The 11466-nt window shown below is 41.2% G+C and overlaps 1 protein-coding gene across 1 annotated transcript; it reads right to left on the bottom strand.

The window, feature by feature from the left end:
- Positions 1-4450: 4450 nt before the first annotated feature.
- On the bottom strand, positions 4451-4992 carry LOC143211626 (uncharacterized). The gene is made up of 2 exons (XM_076429457.1): positions 4897-4992; positions 4451-4748 (listed from the first exon to the last, which is right to left on the bottom strand). Exons 1-2 carry the CDS (start codon positions 4990-4992, stop codon positions 4464-4466), a joined length of 381 nt encoding a protein of 126 aa, XP_076285572.1. The 3' UTR covers positions 4451-4463.
- Positions 4993-11466: the final 6474 nt, after the last annotated feature.

The following is an 11466-nucleotide window of genomic DNA, read 5'->3' on the forward strand; positions in this document are numbered from 1 at the left end:
AACGGATATAAAATATTAAACGTGCATATAAGTAAATTCATAATAGCACGTGATGTCGTTTTTGATGAGGTTAACTTTAAAATCTCAAGACCTTCTGTACGCATAGATAATTTTGAAAAAGGAAGTATTCAATTAGATAAATCAAAAGCTGATGAAGAATAAAAAATCAGCGAGAGTCAAAATGAGTCTGATAAAATAAATGACTCAAATGCAAACACTCAAGTTGATTCTGGAGAAAACGAGTTGCGACGAAGTGCAAGAATTAGAAATAAAACTTATGTAAATTATAACGAAGAGCATTATTATCATGCCAATGTACTGTCAGCAACTCTCGAAGTTCCCAAATCATATAATGAGATAAAGGACCATGGTGATCGAATTCAGTGGGAGAAAGCGATGAAGGAAGAAATCGACTCCCTTGCTTATAATAACACATGAGATATAGTTCCCTGTCCAAAAAATAAAAATATTGTGGATTGCAAATGGGTTTTTAATATTAAAATGGATGAAAAAGGAAATCCATGCAAATACAAAGCAAGATTAGTCGCCAAAGGTTTTAGTCAACAATATCTACTTGACTACAATGACACTTTCGCGCCAGTTGCGCGGATAACGACTTTTCGGATGCTAATTTCCCTTGCCAATCAAAATAATTTATTAATTCATCAAATGGATGTTAAGACGGCTTTTTTAAATGGCGAATTAAAAGAGGATATTTACATGCGTGTCCCGGAAGGCATTGATACAAAAGAGGGTCATGTATGTAAACTAAATAAAGCTCTATACGGTTTAAAACAGTCGGCGCGATGCTGGTACGAACGTTTTGACGTAATACTTAAAGAGCACGGTTTCCAAAACTGCTCAGTTGATCGCTGCTTATATTTTCTTAACAAAGATCACATTTGCAAAAATATATATGTGATTTTGTATGTAGATGATCTTTTGATAGCAACTTCCGATGAACACGCAATGAAAAGTTTTAAAAATTACTTGAAAAACAAATTTCTAATGACAGATATGAACGAAGTAAGGTTATTTTTAGGAATAAATATAGAAATAAAGGAGGGTATAATTACTTTAGACCAACAGGTCCATTTGCGAAATGTTTTAAAAAAATTCAGTATGGATGAATGTAAGAGTGTAAGCACTCCGATGCCTGAAAAAATAGATTACAACGCCTTAAATTCAGACGAGTATCATGAAGCACCGTGCAGAAATGTTATTGGCTGCTTAATGTATGCTATGTTGTGTACACGGCCTGATTTATGTTTAGCTGTTAACTTACTCAGTAGATACCAGACTAAGAATAATAAAGAATTATGGCAAAGTCTAAAGAGAGTGCTAAGATATGTTAAAGGATCATTAAAACACCGCTTAGTTTATAGAAGAAATGATTATAAAGACATACTAGTCGGATATGTAGACTCTGATTGGGCAGGAAATGAGCTTGACCGTAAAAGCACAACAGGGTATATATTTAAAATGTTTGATCAAAATACGATTTGCTGGAATACAAAAAGGCAGAATTCGGTTGCAACTTCCTCAACGGAAGCCGAATATATGGCTTTGTATGAAGGCATTAAAGAAGCCTGCTGGCTAAAATCGTTATTATCAAGCATAAACATTAATTTAAACAAACCAATAACAATTTTTGAAGACAATAATGGTTGTATAGCGATAGCTAATAATCCGACAGACCATAAGCGCTCAAAACATATAGATGTAAAATATCATTTTTCGCGAGAAAAAAATAGAACAAAAGGAAGTAATACTTAAATATATTCCCACAGGTGCACAATTGGCGGATAGTTTCACGAAGCCAATACCAGCGATCAAGTTTAATTACATCCAGAGACACATTGGTTTAGAGAAACCAAAGTAAATTTAAAAAAAAAATATAGATATTATAATATTAGAAGTAATTATATTAAATATAAGATAAGCAGTGTAAGATAATAGCCTACTAACTAGACTATTTTAAAAGGTGTGGGCGGTAAATGATACAACGATCGACGGTGAAGCCGTCCGCAAAGGTGCGATTTATTAAGAGAATCTTTCAGTACTTGACACTCCGAGCGTCACTGGAAGAGTGACCGCTCAGGTAAACTCTAGTCTTAAGGACACCTTGTTGCCAGCGTGTTTTCTACCTGCACCCCCAAATGTGCACTGGGTTTTTACCTGAAGGGTACGCGTCGCGCTGTCGAGCCGCACGCTGTCCGCTCTCGACATTCGCAATTTCGATATTCCTTACATTCGGCCATACTGACAACAAAGTCTGTCCTCAGACTTTACATACACATAATTATACAAAGAAAAAAAATGGCTCTATACAATCAATGCAAAAAGTTTCTACACGCAATACCGTCGTATTGCGCGACTCTACGTCGATACCGTCGTATCTTTCAGTCCATCCGTAATACCGTCATATTCCTTCTGTGGACTTTTACCACCACCCTGCCTGAGGCACCTCGTGCCCTTCTGGTTCGGTGTTGACCTAGAATGCTGCGCATTCGTTCGAGTCCTATGGTATCCCTGTACCCTTTGTCTATCCGTAATACCGTCGTATTCCTTCTGTAGACCCACCACCCTGCCTGAGGCACCTCGTGCCCTTCTGGTTTGGTGTTGACCTAGAATACTGCGCATTCGTTCGAGTCCTGGTATCCCTGTACCCTTTGTCTATCCGTAATACCGTCGTATTCCTTCTGTAGACCCACCACCCTGCCTGAGATACCTCGTGCCCTTCTGGTTCGGTGTTGACCTAGAATGTTGTGTATTCGTTCGAGTCCTGGTGATGCCGTCGCATCATTATGAAGACTAAACCACCACCCTGCCTGAGGCACCTCGTGCCCTTCTGGTTCGGTGTTGACCTAGAATGCTACGCATTCGTCCTGGGTCTGGTGATGCCGTTGCATCATTATCCATATAGAATACTTTCGTATCCCATCGTCGTCGGGTGTCGCAGGGAACGGCTTTCCACGTTCTGACGTTCCTGCTACACGTGCAGCCGCGCTGCCTAGGAGGTCGAAGACGTTCACATCCTCGGTCTCCTGTTGTTCACGTTATCGTTCTGTTTCTATAAACATATATAAACACACGTGTAAATTAATATGTCTTGTCATGTAGCGGCCTACTTCAACCCTGTTGATATCTTCTTTATCATGAACGTTACGTATATCAAGAAGAACAAAAAGAAAAAAAAAAGAACAAACCAGGAAAAATAAGGAAAATTATAAATGAATTATTCAAAACGATTTTTTTTCAAGACGAATCGTGAACGTCCCCTTGAACCGCGATCCACGGTTTTATTCTGTCCGCTGCAGCAACGGTTCGTTGTTGCTTGGCCTTCTCCCGGAGGTCCTCTACCTCGTAGCGATCGTTCGGAAGAACAGTTCGGATCCGGAATGGTCCCTTGAATTTTGGCAACAGCTTCCTACTGCTGCCCGTTGATGGTTCGCTAGTGATCTGTACCAGCACCAACTCGCCCGTCGTGTATTTGCGAGCCTCTCGCCTCGTAGGATCGTGTCGTTCCTTCTGGACCCTTTTGCTCCTCCGTGATGTGTCAGCTGATCTCTCCCCTTAATTGTGGCAGATCCAGTTTGTCCGTTTCGTCCTTCACGGCACTAAGGATTATTCCTTCGGCGACTGTCTTCATGTCGCACCCGATGAGAGGCTTCCATCGGCGTTGTGTTAATTCTTTTGTTCTGTAACTGCCGTACCTGCTTTACAGTCCTCGGTGCTGCGATTTCTTTAACGGCATCTGTTTTCTGTTGACCTGGCCTTACTCTGCCGTCGTTTATTTCACAGCTCAGGTAGTCGAACGTTTCCTCCAAGAATGGGCATTTCCGGTTTAAGCATCAGGCCATGTGTGCGAAAAACCCCTAAGGCCCGTCGTAGTCGTCCAAGACCTTCCTTGATGGTTTTTGACGGTATAATCACGTCGTCCAGGTATGGGGACGCTATTGTATTTCTTTAGCGGTCCCAGGATCTTGTCCATTAAACGTTGGAGTACCGCCGACGCGTTAGACCGAAGGGCATCCGAAGGAAACTCGTAGTGTCCCTCTGGTGTTATAAATGCCGTCTTTGTTATTGAATTTTCTGCAACTAGTACCTGGTAATAATCCGACGTTAAATCGGGGCCCGTGAAACACCGATTGCCTCCTAATTTATCTATTTGCTCGTCGATGAGCGGCAACGGGTATTTGTCCTTTATCATTATCGCGTTCAGTTTTCTTTTTCCACGGGCAGTTCTCCTTCGCGTGGCCCAGTTTTTGGTAGATGCTGCACTCTGTCTCTCGGTTTTCGGCAGTCCTTCGCCATGTGTCCTGCCCCGTTGCAGTTGAAACACACGATGGGACTGCTTCTCTCTGGCTTCGTCGGTGGATCATTGCGTCTGCTTGTTGCCACTTGGTGGTCCTCTTTTCCGGGCATGTTACCGATTGTACGCATATATGCATACAATTTATTCAAGCTTGTGTGCTGCGCCGCCCGGACGGTACTCCATGGATGATCATATCGATAATTTTGTCGTCCAGCCGCTGAATCATGTTCATCTTATTGAAGCAGTAGTCACCAAGACACTGTCCCGGTTTCGCCTCGTAACTGACCGCTTCCTTCAATAGCCGGGAAAACGGAATAATCCGGTGGAATTGTTCCGCTAGCAATCCCTTCGTCTCGTGCCAGGTATGGTTGCAATCCAACCGAGTATCGTACCACTGACGGGTATGTCCTTTCAATCGCGACACGATTAACTGCAGGTTTCGATCGAAATGTCATCTTTTGCTGGGTCATAGATCGGGATTAGTAAGTCATCACCAGATCGCGTATAATTCAACCATTTCGTGGCCGCACTGGAGCTACACGAATTCGGCGTTTCTACGCGATGGATGCAGTCATTACGCGGTCGTTCACTTGACGCGTGTCTCCGCGGGCTGCGTGAACATTCACGTGAAACAACATCTCGTGGGCTTCGCGGCCGTTCGCGTGAAACAACATCTCGTGGGCTACGCGATCGAACGCACAAATCGCGGGTACGCGAATCACGCAACCGTTCGCGTGAAGTGTCGTTTCTCGGGCTACGCGACCGGACGCGCGAATCGCGGGTACGCGAATTTCGCGATCGCGACCTCGATCGTCGGCGGCTCGGTGCACGCGATCGTTCACGCGATTTCCGCAAAATTTCGGCCATCATCGTCTCGAGTCTTTCGAATCGGTCTTCGATTTCACTCGCGTTGGTGATCTTTTCCGCACTACCGTCGCGGCTACACCCTGCGTGATCCATCTTCGAAAAGTATGTTACGCGACACAGAGGCACACACGATTTTCAAAGCACGAAAACAGTTCAGCACTATCACACTTAAAACGCGAATTTTGGTAAATCCCACTTCTGATTTGTAAGATAATAGCCTACTAACTAGACTATTTTAAAAGGTGTGGGCGGTAAATGATACAACGATCGACGGTGAAGCCGTCCGCAAAGGTGCGATTTATTAAGAGAATCTTTCAGTACTTGACACTCCGAGCGTCACTGGAAGAGTGACCGCTCAGGTAAACTCTAGTCTTAAGGACACCTTGTTGCCAGCGTGTTTTCTACCTGCACCCCCAAATGTGCACTGGGTTTTTACCTGAAGGGTACGCGTCGCGCTGTCGAGCCGCACGCTGTCCGCTCTCGACATTCGCAATTTCGATATTCCTTACAGCAGTGATCTGATTGGGTTTTTATACTGGGTTTTCCCCAATCCTTTGCAACGAATGTTGGATCATTTTTTGTAACTACCCAAAATATTAATAATTAATAAACAGAACTGCAAGACAAAGTTCTCTCATCCTTTTATTACAAATACTTAATTTTTGAGTGGGAGTATTAATATAAGAGCAAAAATTAATACTGCATCACATTGGTTCAGTTATGTGTTAAGGTAGATACCGAGGGTCAAATGTTTATTTCCTACTCCAGGCCTCTTAGACCCAAGGACATCGGTAATAAAACACCCAAAAGCCATGTGCTATTGGAAAGCAGATAAAGCTAAGGGCCTTCAGCCCAACAGACCTGCTCTTTCTTTCTTTTCGGTTGCAGTCGGTAGAACCACCCTCTCTGCAGTCGTTTCGTTAGTCGCTTTTGAGAAGGCAGAGAGAACCGTTGTGCAATAGTAAATTTTACTAACGCGTTTTTTATTTAAAATACCAGATCCTGCTTCCCACAAAACCAATACTTTTCGCTACTGAAAAACCCCATCTTTGCATTATCGAGAAATCAGAAGGCGCATGCCGCACCCATGCAATCCTGGAAACGCGAGTCTACCACCCTCAGACGCCTTAAAGTTGTGCAGATGTGCTATATGAGGACATACCAAAAAATTATAAATCTGAAAGAACGGTTCGCTGAATCAAACGCAGGCTCCACTTTGCATTGCTGCTTGAATATCCAAATCAGCACAAAATACAGTGTCTCGCAACCTTGATATATTTAGGGTGTGGCACTAACTGTTGCCACCTAAAATAACTCCAAAAGTATGATAGTAGTAGAAAAGTTTTCGAAATAAAAGTTGCATCGGACAACAGGGGCCGTAGTGTGGTGTTAATCTTGTGTTGCTAGGTGAAGTCGCTTCAGTGATGTGAAGCTCACCTTAGCTTTTTAAATAAAATGCTACGTTGTTGTACCTGTTTTCTGATAGCGGCTACTGAGATGAATCCGACGAGGTGCACATTAAGGTCTGTGAAGGTCAGCAAAGGTTATTTATGACAAAAAAGACGAAACAAACTTGCATTTAAAGAAGTAATTGAAAGTGATTAATATCGGTATCATTGCAATGCTGCAATCTTCTTATCATGGATTTAGTAGTATTCCTAGTAGTAGTCCTATCACTTTAGCATATATCGAATCACATATATGTATAACGTTGAATTAGTTTTTCCATGCTCTATAACTGTATGGAACTAGCAAGTTCATTGTAAAGTAAAATTTGCAACTTTGAAATTTCGAAAAATCAATTTTAAAAAAACTTTTTCTTTAGAATAACAAAGGTGTTTACAGAATTCACAAAGATATTTACAATATTTACGAAGATCTGTTTACAATTATGTACGTATACAATATACTGTATGTATATTTGTTTAAAAAATTCTGTTCTAGAATCGAAAGAACTATTTAGAGAAGAAAATAATGAAAGCATCTTCATGATTTTAAAACATCGTTTCGAAAGGTTCGTTAAAATATTTTATGTATCTTCTGGTAATAATTGTATTTTCTTTTCTACATCAGGAACGTGTTTTCTATCATCGGAGACAAATTGTAATACGTATAACTATTTTTCCTCGTCTTTTGTTAATATGTGATTATATTCTTGTATATGTTTCATACCACGTTCAGCTATGTCGTTTACGACTTTTAAATATTGGACGGTGCTTAACCCATATTCAAATCGTTTTTATCTTCCCATAAATCGGGATCTTTTGTAAAAAATTCTGTGGGAACTGAAAATCTTTCAAAGAATTTTGTTGTATGTTGGGAAAAATAAAATAATTAATATTTCTGTTACTGTATACTTCATACTTTTGCAAGGTTCTGTTCAGTATTTTCCGCCTGTACTATTCGCAATTTTGTGCTCTTTCCCACACTTTTATCAAGAAATGCCAGCTGTTATCTCATTGATACGATTATTGATACAGTGATTATTTTGTTCATCAGTATCGCGATATACAGGGTGTGGCCGGGCGGGTGGTACAACCGAGCAGGGAGTGATACTACATGTAAAAATAAGTCAAATAAATAAAATTTTTAAAAATACCACGTTTTTAAAACGGACTAAAAAGTATAAAATAAATTTTTTTCAAATACTACGTTTACAAAACGGACTAAAAAGTACAAAATAATTTTTCCTAGCCCCACACAGATTCCTAACCCCATACAGACAGTCCTGAAAATTTGTGATTGTGAGTTTTTAGTAGCTATGAAAATACTTGTAAGATTTAAAACGAAAAATGTGGGGCACAAGATATATACATAGTAAGGAGTGTAGAGAGTAGCTGCCGCTGAGAGAAAACTCGCACAACAGTTCATATCATTTGCAGTGCAATAACATTATTAGTGATTTAGGTATTCATGCATCAATTATCTATTGCATGCGCCCCACGTTTTACGTTTTAAATCTTACAAGTATTTTCATAGCTATTAAAAATTCACAATCACAAATTTTCAGGACTATCTGTACGGGGTTAGGAATCTGTATGGGGCTAGAAAAAATTATTTTATACTTTTTAGTCCGTTTTAAAAACGTGGTATTTTTAAAAAATTTATTTTTATTTAAAAATTATTTTTGCTTTTTAGTCTTGTGTGTGTGAAATTTTTCAATCGATTTTGAACATTTAGATGAGATTATAACAGAGACATGTAGTAAATTTTGGACTGTATTGCGACCGCGTCATATCGAAAACAAATGCCGTGGTAAAATGGTATAGATAAAGGTTCGACAGAGAATCTCGGTGTAACTGTTCTTTCGCTTGGTAAACAAACTTTATAGTATGATAAAAAAGAATAAAAGATTTTTGTTTCGAGAAAATCGAGTTTGAAAATGCAGCGAATACTCCTGCTATTGCGTAGGAATCGTCTAACGCGTCTGACCATGATCAACCAATTCTAGTTTGTGCATATACTAAAGCACGCGAAACTGACGGAACATTAAACTCGATTTTCTCGAAAACGAAGCGTCAAACGAAAAACTGTTATTCCTCTTTTTCGACTTATTCGTGTATGTAGTATCACCCCCTGCTCGGTTGTACCCTATGCAGTGGATTTTCCATTACTATTGGGTGTATCCACACCTTTGCATAAACAAGAAAAATGCATTGTTTGGGATTGGCTGAGCATGTCGGCAGCGTGAACGCTCCGATTTACTGCGCCGCGCCGCCCCGCTACTGGCGGACCAGCACGTAATTGCGAGATCGAGAGTCGATAAGCAGCTCGCAGTAGCACCGTCGGACTTCGATTAGGATCGATTATCGACCCCAAAAGGGGATTCCTATTGGCTGATCACGCTGTCAATCTGCCAATCCCTAGTTCGACGGTGACGGTAAACTGCCAGCTGTTCGACTCCGATCTCAACGTTCTTCACTAGTAATCCTTCTTACTATCGAATACATCGCGCGTCTCTGTGACCGGTATCGAAAAGGGAAGTCGATCACTTGTCGACATACGAGGAAGTGCAGTCGAGATTCATACTATTACTCTTACATCAATCTGTAAATCATTTTTTATTGTGAAAGACTCAAACGCTTTTACTTGAGTCTAAACAGTTCAGTTTGTTTTTTGTACAAGTTCGTTGATAAGTGACGAACCCAAGTTGGGAATAAAGTTATTATATTATAAAGTGACTCGTTCCCCCTTCTTGTCCGAAACATGCATATGTCACGAATTCCAATTTTTTCCTTATTAGTTAGACTGAATTGGTTTTTAAATAAATATATTTTCAATCGATATAAAGCTTTCTCAAGAAACTAATTAAAACTCCAAAAATTCTTTATTGTCTTCTCTTCGTTGTCGTTCTTTCTGCAAAGTATCCATACAAGATTCGATTATTTCTTGAACTTCTATTTTGTGAATTGTTTGGCGGACATATTCTGTTTCAGTCCACCGTATAATGTTCAATTTGTCTATTGTTAGCCAAGCATTCTAAAATTTTCTAAAAAGTAAAACGTTTGGACCAGAAAACTTCATCATTTTCTCTGAGAATATACAGTGACTCCCAATAATATTCGGAAGCTTTCAAAAAGCGATAACGTTATTAATAATACAATATAGGATTTTAAGTTTTCTTGAGAAGTTAGAGCAATTAGTTTACTACATGTTGTGAAAAAAATACTTTCAAAAATTGCAATTGGTCGGAATTGTATAGAAAATACTAAAAATTGCATTTGATAACTTTTTTATGTGGGCCTATATTGAAAATTGTAAAGAAAACTTAGGTTCACAAAGAAATACGAAATCATGCCGAATGATCGAGAAGACCTGATTGTGTCATGCGTCAGTACGAACGGAAGAGATTTTTCAACATTTGCGGACTCAAAATAAAGACGAAAGATAGAACTATAAGATAAAACTATGTAGGAATAAACGAAAGTTCGAAATCATGTTGAAGAATTGACTAATTTTGAAAAGGAAAATAAAATGACACGACGACATAATCTCTAACACTAACTCATCTTACTATACAGAAATCAAATAAATCGGCTTGAATAATATATTATGTTCTGAGGGAAGGTGGCATAGCATTACAAGATGTTATGGAAGGGAATAGGTTTGATATATTTAGAGATATTTATTGACATAACTTTATTGATCGTTATAATACATAAATGAGAGATGGTTTTAACATTACTTCTTCTTTTTCTACTGTGTTTCACGTCGCATCTACTGCGAAATCATTAGCGACTACGTTGAATCTGGGAAAGCTATATTTCGATGAATATATGTATTTCCTTTGTAACAGACCTGTACGTTGCAGGCCTGTTACTAAGAGACACGCGCCGAACACCGCCGACCGACACCGAGAACCGCCGAACACGCCGTATACACACATCGCGTCACGACGTACAGTCCCGCGCTCCGAGACACATTCGGCGGGAAACGGACGTCGAGGTTCGGCCATCTTGGCGGACACGGAAACACGACGTCACACATCCGCTTTCCCCCGCAGCAGTTCCCCCACCACCAACCTAGGCCTATAAAAGGCGATGCAAACGAGGCACGGGCCTCTTTTCCATCCTGGCCAGCCGCTAGGAATCTTCTCCAGAATAGTGGTACGTATCGCTATTCACTCTTCCTAGTTCCCACGCTCTCGACGTCGAGTTGCCGACAGCACCGGCCCTCTCGACATCGACAGTTCCCACCGACGAGTACAGCATACTCGCCGAACAGAAAAGACAGCATCTTTTCTGCCGTTCGGCCAGCCGCCGAGCACGATCTCTCAGGGCAGCACCTTGAGAACTCCGTCTCCGAACAGAAAAGACAGCATCTTTTCTGCCGTTCGGCCAGCCGCCGAGCACGGTCTCTCAGGGCAGCACCCTGAGAACTCCGTCAAACCACGGGGACGTCTAAATGAAGGGGACAGCATCCTCTTCGTTTACCGTAGAACCACCACGAGGTTGTCCCGACTCGTGGTAGGGTTTCCTAGACCACTCCCGCCTGTATCCTGAGTCGTTAACCGCACCAGATTGCCGGGCACGCGTCGCGACGCCCCGATCTCACGACACCGGTAAATTCACGCACCAGTCATGCGGATGAACAATCACGCGCCGCGATTCGGGACCCGCGTTAGAGTCATGCACCAGTCATACCCGGTTCCGCGAAAGTACGTGTAGTGAGGCCCGAAAATATATATGCACGCCGTCGTTATTTCACGCCCCGCGCACCTAGTCATTTTCAGCTTCCGTCGATTCTCTCGCCAGTAGACGAACCTGGCTCGGCGAGCTATT

The sequence above is a fragment of the Lasioglossum baleicum genome, chromosome 8 (assembly GCF_051020765.1).
Source record: "Lasioglossum baleicum chromosome 8, iyLasBale1, whole genome shotgun sequence".
NCBI lineage: Eukaryota > Metazoa > Arthropoda > Insecta > Hymenoptera > Halictidae > Lasioglossum > Lasioglossum baleicum.

Excerpts from the sequence above, each read along its gene's own strand:
- LOC143211626 (XM_076429457.1), bottom strand. The coding sequence starts at position 4,992 with ATGTTGTTTCACGCGAACGGCCGCGAAGCCCACGAGATGTTGTTTCAC. Across the intron at positions 4,749-4,896 it reads CGCGTCAAGTGAACGACCGC|TTAATCGTGTCGCGATTGAA; the intron begins GTAATGACTGCA and ends CGAAACCTGCAG.